The sequence below is a fragment of the Liolophura sinensis genome, chromosome 12, assembly GCF_032854445.1.
Source record: "Liolophura sinensis isolate JHLJ2023 chromosome 12, CUHK_Ljap_v2, whole genome shotgun sequence".
Lineage (NCBI taxonomy): Eukaryota > Metazoa > Mollusca > Polyplacophora > Chitonida > Chitonidae > Liolophura > Liolophura sinensis.
The window spans coordinates 27,295,009-27,308,463 of record NC_088306.1 but is presented as its reverse complement, the minus strand read 5'-3'; the positions used below and the strand labels follow the sequence as shown (position 1 = coordinate 27,308,463).

At 39.4% G+C, this 13,455-nt stretch overlaps 1 protein-coding gene across 1 annotated transcript in view; it reads left to right on the top strand.

Moving 5' to 3' along the window:
- Positions 1–13,455, top strand: part of LOC135479839 (uncharacterized) — a 100,965-nt gene that overhangs the window by 74,894 nt on the left and 12,616 nt on the right. Inside the window, 3 exon segments of the mRNA XM_064759743.1 lie at positions 745–2,271; positions 6,616–6,787; positions 9,550–9,680. Of these exon segments, the coding sequence (XP_064615813.1) occupies positions 745–2,271; positions 6,616–6,787; positions 9,550–9,680 (1,830 nt within the window).

The following is a 13,455-nucleotide window of genomic DNA, read 5'->3' as shown; positions in this document are numbered from 1 at the left end:
GGTTGCTGTAGTATTTTAATCCTGTAATGCTACAAGCAGTGTGTGAAACAGAGCCTGCGTCGGATGACAGTTTCTCATGATGAAATTGTTACTATGTAGAGTCTTTTACATACATGTATACTGATGAAATGGAAAGTCAGTATTGATCTAGTTGATGAGTGACAAAGAATACTGTTTAGTGTTAAATACGCTTCAAACTCCCCTTTCTCCTAGTTTGGAGATAATTAAAAAGTGGAAAATCAGGGTCAAAAAAATGTTTTAGTCTAAAAGTGGACATTAAACATTTAATTCACATATACAGATATTTCTGCTCACATTAATTCCATTGATCTGTTCTTCAGCTACAGTCTAGTGTGGAACACAGCATGGCGTGGGTTATCTCCCTTTACATTCGTGTTCTCGTGGCTATGTATATGTACTTGCTGACACATGCAGGGAAATTTCAGGTTGATACAGATTAATGTGTAGTGCTAGATTGATTTTTGTCATGCTTTACTACTGGGTTGACTGTTTGTTTTGACTGTGCATATATTTTCTTAGAAGTGCATTTCACATTCTTTAGAAATGTACAAGTCATGTCTTGTACCTTGCTGAGGTTTGTAATCTTGCTGCATTGCATTTAAAAGCAGCTTCCACGAGCCAGGTGTGTTTTGTTAATTTGAGTAGATAATTAATATAAAGTATGTATATTTAAGATACTTACATGTAAATGAAATCTACATGTTTTGTGTTTTATCTTTTCAGGCACTGGCAGAGCTGTCATTTGACCAAGGTGAAGAAGATGAAAATGATACGACCTTGATCGCAACCAGCGAGAACTCCAGTTCACCATTTTACACCCCATCAGCCAGTCGTGCTGAACCAGGATTTGAATCTCCTCGAACACGGTTACGTAGAAGTGCTAGTTTGCCAACTGCGGACTTTACGCAAGACAACGAAGCTTATGTGAATGGGTTAGGATCTCGTTCTCCGAGAATCATTGTTAATGCGAATGAGGGCGACGATGATGACGATGACTTGTGCGAACCTGACATGGGTCACACCCCTTTTGCAACCCCTGAATGGTCGCCTGATTCATCGAGCGTGCAAAAAAGGCGAAATTTGAACGCCGCTTCACAAAATGAAGGCTTCTTCACTCCGGCACGGCCATCTTCGTACCAGAATGCCATGGCAACGGCTCTCCTCTCTCCAGGCGAGGATCCATGGTCACCTTTCACAGGGCCCGTCCATCATATTGTGTTGCCACGGCAACAGAGCATGGTAGACATCCCGTTTAATTGTCCAGAGGAATACATAGATGACGATCAAGAGGCCCTGAAATATCATACAATTGGTCGTTGTCAGACAAGCCTTATGGCAGAGTGTCCCAGATTGCAGCGCAATCCCAGCTTTTACGCTGCTCAAAAGAAAGCCATTCCATTGGCGGTTTCAGCTGCTTCGCATGTTTCCTCCCCCATTTGGGAAGAGCAGAGCAGTTACGATGATGAGGTGTTCACGAGCTCAGGAAGCAGTGACCGAAGTTTCGAGAAAACGAGAGAAGCCAAAAGCCCTGGTATAATCAAGCGTATGCTTAGGCGACATCGATCGTTCAACGATCGTGACAAAGACAGGAAAGACGTGGGAAACACCAGCGGGTCCAAGGACCAATCATTTTTCAAGTTCCCAGCATTGAAATCCATTCTGCGACGTGGAAGTAAAGATCTCATAAAACTTGCTGAAACTCAGAAAGACAACGAAAGTGTCCATAATGATCAAAACAATGTGGAACAAGCACCGTTAGCGAAGTTCCAGCGAGACAGCGACATCGAATCAGTACCTGGATCTCCTTACGCATCAAGCCGACGCCTCAGGCGCAGTTTAACAGCTGGTGAATTGACTGGTTTCCGAGGTGAAAAGCGCGCGTCGCTTGTGGACCAGATTCCTGTAAAATACAATACGTTCATGTGCTCAGATGACGACAATGACAATGAAAACGACAGCATCAGTATTCAGTCCTTAAACGCGTCACCTATTCACAGTCCAACGCCATGCCCACCTCTGCCCTCTCGGCAAAAGCCTTACTCTCGGAGCAGCTCTTTTTCAGTGCATTTTACGGACCAGTCCCACACGGAGGAATACTCAGATAGTGACAAACCGCCCTCTAGTGGGGAATGTGTACCCATGGATCCACTACGGAATCATTTCCTACACAGGGATGTTACCTCTAGCAACAGCAACGACAGTGGCATTCAGAACGATTCCAGCACTCACTCCAGCAACGAGTCACTCAAGGCAAGTTGGATACTATAATCTGTATTTCAGATAAATGTTTTAGTGATTATCATGTATTATTAAGTTTGAAAAGCAGTTCTATGATAAGTTGTTCTGTCTCTCTGTTCAACTGAGAACTCGTAAAATTTCTTCCCGCCTGTATCAAGACAGCTATGAACCAGTTTGTTCTTTCCTTTAGTATGTCACAATTATCGGTGTACGTGTGTTCAGAAAACATATAACATAAGTTTGGACCTTGTGTGTAGCTCGTCCTCAAGTCTGGCATTGTTCGGTTGCACAGTGATTCACACATTTGACTTCCTGTCATTCAGTAACATGAACCATTCCCTGAACAACAGACCTACATGTACATGGAAGGACATCAGCTTTTTGTGAGATATCCTTCTAAGTATGAATTTACGCAGGATTAATTTTTGTTTTGGATCATACTCAAGAATATGTCACTTTGATGACGGTGATCAATTTTACGGGTTCCCCGGATATGTGGCCCGTAACAAACTCGCTGTCAGGTTTGTCCCAACAAGTAAGCTCATGACATTTGTGGATGATACACGTATACTGTTGAAATGCTGTTGGCAAATATTTTAGCAAAATATTGTTTGGAAGTAGGCATCAAGGAGTGTGGGTGGTACATCATTTGACTAAAATCAAAATGCCATACATGGTTATCTCCCTTCATCTCTGGCTGGGAAATCCAGGTAGGCTTCTACTGGTGGGACCCTTACTGCTCAGTTAACGTAGACTTTTTTCCTGTCAGATCTAGAGCAAGTGAACCGTAGTGTTTTGACAGCCTTCAGTATGCATCAGAGAACGATTTTCACAAAAAAAGGAGGTATTAGGAAGAGATATAATTAATGTACAATGTTCTAAAAGAAGATTAATGAAGATTAGGCTGGGTAATAGGTATAGAAGGAAGTACTTAAATGTATAATGAAGGGCCATCGTTAAGAATGTGTTTGTTGTGAGTAAGTTTACTGACCTCAGAAAAGTGCTATCCTTTCATTTAGATTCCAGAAGAAAGTTGTTTTTTCATCAAATATTAATTTCTTTAACGTGGCTTTGTTTATTAATTGGAGAAAAAAAAAATTCTTTTAGCGAGATACGGGTACCTCATCTATTTTGATTGGGTCAGGTTACGTCCAGCAAAGAAATGTTCAAAGATTGCCTTGACAGGATTTCCTCATATTGAGATTACTAATGATAGAGGAAATTTGTGATGAAGTACAGTGTGCATGTTTGAAGAGAGAGGGTGTGTAATAAGATGGGTAAGACCAGGCTTCTAAGCCAGGTGTTTGCTGGGAGAGGGGGGGAGGGGGGCTTGCTAATATAGTTTACACTGATGTTCACCCTCAGACTGTACAATTAGGGTAGTGACCAAGGAAGTTGGGAGGGGGAGGGGGGAGGTATTATATTAGAGTGGACATGCTTGACCAGTCATATGACAGCTGTAAATCTTATCCACTTTATTCCTAAGCCTGAGTGATGTGCCAGGTATAACTTACCTTTGTGAAACACAAATCTTCTGTGGTGGTCTGCTGTTTACCAAACTGTAGTGTACATGTAGGTATTATACTTACATGGATTAAAGTCAGACAGGTGTGGTATTGGATTAGCTGAAGGTGCAAGGAACGTCTGGGCAGAATGTTTATACTACTTTCACAGTCTTCCATGGTCTTGTTGGATATGTACATACGTGTATTGTGGACCTCCAGGTAGAGGTGGGTATGCCTACAGCATGTACCTGTACATTTACTGCAATTCCCCCATGCTTTCCTATGTTTGCAAGGTGTTTATTCACGTAAAGATAAAATTGCACATTTTGTGAAGCCTTAAAATTATTTTTGTCTCCAAATTCCAATTAAATATGTGCATAAATTGCACTGAAAGTTGCTCTTTCAGACGAGAAAAGGTTGAATAATTAGGGTTAGGGTTTAAATGGCGTTTACAAAGTTCTCTTTTAAGTCTTACACTATGCAAGTAGGTTCATAATTTGAATAACTGTTTAGGGGTAAATCTACACAATACATTACAATAGATGTAGAGGATAACTCTGTTGGCTTTTAGATTTCTTCTTGCTACGCTGTCAACATGTAAACGTGTATCTGAGTAACCAGAATCCAGTAAATCCACTGATAAGTTTCACACAATGCAGAAGATCCACTGATATGTTTCACGTCATACAGTAGAGCCACTGATAAGTTTCACCTAATCCAGTAGATCCACTGATAAGTTATACGTAATCCAGTAAATCCACTGATAAGTTTCACATCTTACAGTAGATCCACTGATAAGTTTCACGTCATACAGTAGATCCACTGGTAAGTTTCACATCTTACAGTAGATCCACTGATAAGTTTCACGTCATACAGTAGATCCACTGATAAGTTTCACATCATACATTAAATCCACTGATAAGTTTCACATCATACAGTAAATCCACTGATAAGTTTCACATCATACAGTAGATCCACTGATAAGTTTCATGTCATACAGTAGATCCACTGATAAGTTTCACGTAATACAGTAGATCCACTGATATGTTTCACGTAATACACAAGTGTATCATCATAAAATGCTGAAATATTGAGTCAAAATGAAGCTTTCGTTTTTCGGAGTTACACTACTTGTGTAATGGGTGATGTAATGGGGGCTTCCTCTCCGGCCGTTTGCGGGAAGGTCTTTCAGCAACCTGCGGATGGTCGTGGGCTTCCCCCGGGCTGTGTCCCCGGTTTCCACCCACCATAATGCTGGCCGCCGTCGTATAAGTGAAATATTCTTGAGTACGGCGTAAAACACTAATCAAATAAATAAATAAATAAATAGAATGACCAGTAGGGGTAGTGGCCCAAGTAATTAGAGCGTCAGCACGGCACAGTGACTTGGGAGCCTTGCACTGATGCTGTTGCTGTGAGTTCAAGTTCAGCTTATGATGGCTTCCTCTCCGGCTGTACGTGGGAAGGTTTTTCAGCAACCTGCAGATGGTCGTGGGGTTACCCTCCCACCATAATACCCGGCTGCTGTGGTGTGTTATGTGAAATGTTCTTGAGTATGTGGTAAAACACCAATCAAAAAAATAAATAAATAAATACAAAGACCAGTTAGACAAACGTGATTTGTTGCAGTACACTGTATCCAGCCGATGTCAGGTGAAGTAAGGGAGTAGGGATACAGGTGCAGAGTAGGGAGGTGGCTCGTTTTTTACTCCTGTCAGGTGTAAGCTATTGTACCAGTTAGACAAACGTGATTTGTTGTAGTACACTGTATCCAGCAGATGTCAGGTGAAGTAAGGGAGTAGGGATACAGGTGCAGAGTAGGGAGGTGGCTCGTTTTTTACTCCTGTCAGGTGTAAGCTATTGTACCAGTTAGACAAACGTGATTTGTTGCAGTACACTGTATCCAGCAGATGTCAGGTGAAGTAAGGGAGAAGGGATACAGGTGCAGAGTAGGGAGGTGGCTCGTTTTTTACTCCTGTCAGGTGTAAGCCATTGTACCAGTTAGACAAACGTGATTTGTTGCAGTACACTGTATCCAGCAGATGTCAGGTGAAGTAAGGGAGAAGGGATACAGGTGCAGAGTAGGGAGGTGGCTCGTTTTTTACTCCTGTCAGGTGTAAGCCATTGTACCAGTTAGACAAACGTGATTTGTTGCAGTACACTGTATCCAGCAGATGTCAGGTGAAGTAAGGGAGAAGGGATACAGGTGCAGAGTAGGGAGGTGGCTCGTTTTTTACTCCTGTCAGGTGTAAGCTATTGTAAGCTATAGTGTGATGCAGAACCTTGAGCCATTTTTACGTCACAAATTGATTGTAGGGCAATGTCTGTGATGTTTACTGATGTGGTTGACATCAGTAAAATGGAATCAGTCCTGCTGCGCCGTGCAGTTGCCGGGACCCTACACTTATGTTAGAATGGCTTTAACAGCATTTGGATTAAAGCATAGTAACATTTGATTTGTGGTGGTGGAATCAGTCCTGCTGCGCCGTGCAGTTGCCAGGACCCTACACTTATGTTAGAATGGCTTTAACAGCATTTGGATTAAAGCATAGTAACATTTGATTTGTGGCTGTACATGAACAATGATGCCATGTAAAAGTGGAAGCCACCAAAAACTTTTTGTTTCTGTAGGATGCTCTGAATCTTACAACAGAAGTTTTTATACAATGCCAGTTTTGTACAATTTAGGGAACCAACTGTGACTATGTTGACCTTGTCATTTTACCCTGGTTTTTAATTTAAGATGCAGAGGTTTTGGCAGTGGTGTAACTCCTTAATTAATAATTTATATGCAATTATATTTTCATACATGCATAAAAACCAACACTATCATCTTTCATTTGCTAACTAGGGTCAGCAAGTCATACGGCGAGAAATGTCCCGGCGCCACCATGAGCGCCCCAAGTCTGACTGCAGCGTGAGATGGGCGCATAACCTGGACACCTCTGCTGAGGAGGACGGGCTTGACAGCCGACAGCTCCGCCCACGGCGCCCAAGAACAGAAAGAACCAATTCTGATCTGGGTGAGTCCTTCTGAGCTGTATATACATGAATGTGTATACAGGTATTAGGTGAATTACCTGAAGTTTCATCCAAGAGAAAATCCTACATTTTACCTCATTCTGAGAGATCTATTGACCTTAGTTGTATTGAGAAAGATTTGGAAGGTAGAAAGGTAATCTACTGACAAAATGTAAGTTTCAGTAACAAAGAAATGTTTTATGACTAAAAGCCTTTGGGAACGCACTGTTGGGAGTGAGATGAGATCATTCATATATATATATATGTGTATATATATATATATATATATATGACAATTACATGTATATTGTGTGTCCATATAACACAACAGACTTGACCCCGATCCTCATGTTCTCCTGTGTTCATATAGACATACATGTACATTATACACTAAGTGATTTGAGAAATAATCCCCCAAATATTTGCACTTTTAGTCAGATTTTGTCAGGCAGAACAAACACTCCACCATGAATGTAGATCACTGTTATTTCTGATGTGCATGAACGTCAGTGTGGTTAGGAAGATAAGAGAATGACTGACTTCCTGTATTCGCATCTGGCCACAGAGGTACATGTATGTATGAATTGTTTTGTCGGTACTCAGACAGCTTACGTGTGTACACTGGGTACATACTCTACATGCTGTGTTATGTGCTCTCAGGAATTCAGGTTATTAGATTACCAGTAATTACCTTGATAATGTATAATTTTTCTCAGTCTTTACAGATAACGAGAACCATTATTTTATAGCTTGTAACAATACCACTTTATACAACTCAACAGAATTAAGACCTTTTTGTATCATTTATATGAAAGCGAAATGTCAGGATTTCTTTCACTGATATAAGTGATATCTCACTGGCTAGAGTTAGATATCACTTTTGTTATTGCGCACCCCAATGCCTTGACATCACAAAGAAACGTTTTGTTTTATGGCGTTCCAACCCAAGCTCAGTGCAATGACATCATAATACAGGTTCTTTCAACTTTAACATTTCTTACGTCACACAATAAGACGCGACGTGATACAAGATGTAATGTTTGACCGCAAGCTACATGAACAAGTCCGTGAAGTCCTTGAGATAAAAATGATGCTTTAAGCTTGTTCACAAAATCACGATATTGTCAAAATATAAATACTAAACAGAATATTGAACAATGAAGGTTGAATATCGTAAATATTTTTCTTGTGAAAGGTGGAAATGATAACTCACTTAACACGTTATCATTTTCACCTCTCACTCGAAAAATATTTACGATATTAAAACTTCACTGTTCAATATCCTCTATTAATTGTTATGTCTGTACATGATAAACATGTTATTTGAACATGAAATATGTAAATCACAAATTCTATATTTTTCGTGTTATTTTATTGACATGTAGTGTACATCTACACCTTGATTTTGAATATAGAACAGTTTTTCATCACATAGTATAATTTTGTTAGATTAAGTCACCTGTTTTACACACAAATATGTTCTGTGTGTATCCAAGGTCCCACGTCTTAACATTTTCACATACACTGTAGTTTGTATAAGCTTACATGCTTACATGTAGGTCAGTCAGTCCACTGTGTGTTTCTATCCGGGAAGACATTCAAACCCTGCCTTAGTTTAAAGTACCCCCACTCCACCCCTCCGGCTTTGTTTCATGATGATAATTAATACTTCATCAGACGTAAAAAATCAGGAAATATCAAATAATGTTCCCCCCGAGGAAGATTTACTGGCATACAGTTCAGTTGTGTTCATCATGACAGATTTTACTTGCTTAAAAGCTAGTGTTCATTATCGGCTTTGTAGTGAAATGGTTTTAGATATAAATCTTTCCACAAGGCATTTAACGGCTACACTTTAGTGTGGATTCGTGTTAACGTGCAGTATAGCTTTTTGGGGGGTCAGCTACAGCAGGGCTTAAAAACTTCTTCATCTTAATCCAGCTCATTAAGAAGTAAGGTAATTGTATTTTGTGTTTGAAGAATGTCTTTGTTTTTTTTTTGTGGCCCTCAAGCAAGCATCTCCAGAAGAAGCAGTGACAGCAGTCCTCACATACATGACATATTATAAGGGTGTAGACGTACGAGTAGCTGTCTATTCGGTGTCTATTTCCTCTATCATACTTTATCAAACTTACAGTAAATGACCCAAAATTTTGCCCATGATTATTTTACTCGTTTTCCTCAATTCAAGGACTTCTGTTGCTCTTAGAAAGCTATTGTAGAGGTTTATTGAAAGGTAGGATAATAAACTGCTGAAAAAGTAAGTTTTAGCACCAAAAGTAATGTTTTAGGATATTTAAAGGTGCGTTTATTTTTTTTTTTTTTTTTTTTTTTACAAAATTTTAGGTTATTCACTGTTACAAAGGATCACCATGATATTTGTTACGCTTTTAGCATTGTCATTTTGATGAGCTTAACCTTTTCAAGAAAATAGGAAATAACAACAGTTTTAGCTAGGCACATATCTAAGAGACACCTGTGCTACTGTATTCTCCTTATAAAACATAATCATGGAAATAAGATACAAACAAATGGAAATTAAACATCAAAACGTTGTTAGATTTATTCCGCAAAATCTTTCTTTCCTGCCCGATATTTCCTTTAGTGTGACTTCCCTTCTTCATGGAAGTGTGTGTGTTCTTCTTGTCTTATCTAAAGGACAAAAGAGATAACTCAAAATCTGGATATTTAGGGATTACAGGTAATTACGCTGTTTATTGGGACAATGTTAAACACGCATGGACGTTTTTTCATTTATTTACAGGTGATTTGACAACGCTAACAATGGCTGTGCAGCAGTTCAATCAGTTAACGAAGATGCCTCATAGTTTATCCATGAAGAACATTCGAAGGAAAAAGTTTATAGATGGGGAATGTGGAGGCAAGTCAAGACGGGTAAGCTGCATGATTACATAATGTACTAGCTGCATGATTAAGTAATGTACTGGCTACATAATGTACTGGCCCAGGATCATGAAGCCATCTTAGGCTTCAGCCAAAATTTTAAGTCTTTGTAAAATTGTTATTTCTTACATAACAAGTTCAATATATTGCCTGACTAAATAAATTTCCAGTAAACTATTGTAAAACAAATTTGAGCTAAAATAGCAGAAAGGAACATACCAAAGTTAATGATTGAAATTTTGACGCCACTTTAAGATTGCTTCATGCCCTGGTATTTTTTTTTTTTTTTTCAGAAAGTTCTTAAGTTGCATATAACATGAAAATCACCTGCATCACATTTTACTTTTATTATTGTGTGGTTATGGTTGTGAGAAGTGTATACATGTAAACTGCATTTTGTTTCTTAGTTAAAAAATACGGAGGAAGAGTGGTGGATAGAGCTTACCTCTCTGCCACACGCCTTTTTTGTATTTTAATGGAAAGCACTGAATACCTCTAGTGTTGTGAGGCTGTGTTTATGCTTTTACCCTCATTGTGTCGGGCCTTTTGAGAGCCAGTGTTTGGAAAAATTGGAAATTCAGACTCTACCTGAGTGCTTTTATGATTGAAACTGGGATTGTTGTTGTTGAATAGAGCAATTTGTTATGGACAGATTTAGGCAAGTATAAAGCACTTTGTTTTGAAATTGCATTCTTCTCTGAGATGTTGAGATAATTCGAGGTCTTGTACATGCCATTCACCAGAGCTTATTGCCACAAGGTTTATTATACTTCTGTTGTGAGATGTTAACAATGGAAATATGACTATTGATGTTTGATCAAAAGTTTTCAAGTGCATTGCCCTCGGGCCACATACTTTCAGCCGGTCGTGTGAGTGACCTTTAGGCTCTTGACCAGCCTGTGACCATTGAGAACACCAGGTGAATGGCTTTGTACACTGTATCATGCCCTCCTTTTTGCCTGCTAATGCAATGGTATTATAATGACCCGTCTGTATATTTTTATGAGGAATTCCAGCCAAATACACTGTAACAAGCTATACATGTGCATATTCATCCTTGAAACTTCTATTGCTAAAATAAGATCGAGAATTCAAAGTTTTCCTAATGTACTGTTTATTACACATTCTGCTACCATTGCTAATGTCTGAAGAGGAATAATTGACATAATTATATCGCACAGTTTATAGTCACAAACCACATTTAGTTTGCTGTAATTTCCTTTTCAAACTTGTACGACATTTATACACTGAGGGGAATTGAAGAAACCAGTTACATCTAATGGGTCCCTGTACCGTGCATGCTTATCATTACAATCTGACAGCGCCCTGGACCATGTATATGTACATGTACTTGTGTAAATATGCTCAGCAGACACAATAACAGACAAGCACCCGACCATGTTTAAAATCAACTCATACTAAAACCTCACCCCCTTGGGTTAGCTAGACATATTATTATTAAGATCACTGGAGGAAAACTCAGATCTTTAAAATAACTTTCTCTAAGGAGATTAAACTAGTGTTTAACAAGCTTGTTCAGTGCAAGTGAAATGGTGCTACTGGTATTTTCAATTGGTGGTTATTCTTATCTGTAAATGTTTGCCCCCTGAATGAGAGGTTTTGTGCATGTCTGTGACAATGTATGAGTGAGTACATGCAGACTGCTGAGACTGGTACACTTATTGTTCTCATTGGTGAACTGTACTCTGAGTGTAGATATACACACAAAGTGAAACCCAGACAACTTGTCAGCAGTCTGACATGTCACAGCTTTCCGCTTGGGTACTCAGAAAACGGTGTGGGGTAGTTGTGTGGGGTAGTTGGTTACCTGTATGAAAGCTGTTCCTCTCTGGACATGCAGTTGCAGTGAAGACGACCCATGAACACATAGGCCCATGGAAAGCTTGTTCTTGTCATCATACCAGCTCTTGCTTCAGAGTTTTGTCCAAAGATAAGTCTTCTCCAGATAGTGTGGGAATGGATGCCATGGATTTTACACATTTCAAATGAGGGTTCAACAAGAATTTGTGGAGAATATTTGTGTTCTTGACTTCGCGAGAACTGTTTATTTGTTGTTTGTTTTTGTAACAGGAAAGGAAGAATAGTGAACATGTATCAAACATACGTTTTGTAAAAAGCAAAAAACCTTGAAGAACTTTCTGCATTTTAACAGTCTCTTCCTGGTTTTTGATTTCAAGATGCCACAGGAGAATTGGCTGTCCTGTACACAAAAAGCTGAATGCTCAGAGAAAATTTGAGAAGCTAAAGTCCGCATGTGACTGTAAAGCTGGATTTGGAAGCTGTAATACCTTGGATATACCTGGGAATTTACCAAAACATTAAGTTTTCCTGTTAGCAGTGTTGTGGAGACCAAGTTGAAAGAGAAATGGAATGGATCAGATAGTATAATTTTTTTTTCTCAGATAGGCAGTACATTCTGATGGTTCCTGTTATTTTCATAGATGTACATATGTACTTGAAGGCAGGTGGAACGATTGTTAGAGTCAAGTCTATTAATAACTCGGGTGAAGGTTGAGCAGCTCACGTGTTGTAATAACCCCCAACATACATGTATACTACCTGGAAGTTTACCTGCTGATTGCGCAATACCAACAGGTGAGAAGAAAGAAAAAACCTGAATGAGTTCTGTATCAAGCAATAGAGTCTGTGTTTTAAGCCGAAGTGACTGGTTCACCTCTAACAGCCATTTCAAAGGACTTTACCTCTGTCTAGTTGTAGGCTGTATCAGACTGTTTAGTTTGGTAGATTTGTCCAGAGGTATCCTGACATAACAACTAACAGTTGTGTAACTGGCTTAAAATCAATTGGCTGCACCCAAGGATGTTGTAAATGTCAAAACCTGTGGAATGCGGTGTCATTGCGTGACTGCCCTTTGGTTAACCTTTGGATTGTTCCCGTGGAAAAGGTTGTGTGAGTTGCGGTTTTAGTTTTGTCACCCACTGTCACAGTTTTCATTACCCTGTTCAGGATGTTGAGGAGACCCTTGGTGGAATTATAAATTGGGAGCAGGATACAGAAAAGCATTTATGAAGCCTTTTATTCGCAAAATACTGTGAAGAGGCCATTAGCTGCATGCTATGGATGACGACTGACATATAAATTTCAACATATGAAGGAGTTTTCAAAGGTTTTGTTAAGTTGTTTGAATACATTCATTCTTCATCGTGGAGTTGTACAAAAGAGTTCAGAACTTGACGCTACAACGTACACACTACACAAAGAGTAGCAAGCTGGAATGAAGGAGTTTTCAAGATTTCAATAAGTTCTATCTGTCAGTGTGTTTATTTTTCATCAGTTGTTAGAAATAGTGGGTAACCTGACAATACAAACAAAACTGCACATTTACAGTTACAATTTGAACTGAAGGAGTGGAGAGAACAAAAAGAGTTCTGTGGCAGGTTGTAATCATGTCAGTTTGAGTTTGAATTCCGCACCACGACAGTTGTCACGACAACCGCTGATTTTACTGTATCAGGGATCAGGAGCAATACGGAATTGTGCAGTGGTGATATTTGGAGAAACAGCGAAATGCACTCGTGTGGCGAGACTTGGGAAATTACATGTGCGGCCAAAAAGTATCTCTTCTTAACTGCTACACGTACCAGGATCTGATGTTAGACCGTTCTTACTGCTTTGCACAAATTGAATCCTGTGAGAAAGCAGACAAATATGCTTCATAAAGAGTTAAATGAACGCATATTTGTGCGAGGCTTTTGAGCTTTGCAGGAGTTTTAATGTTGTGAAC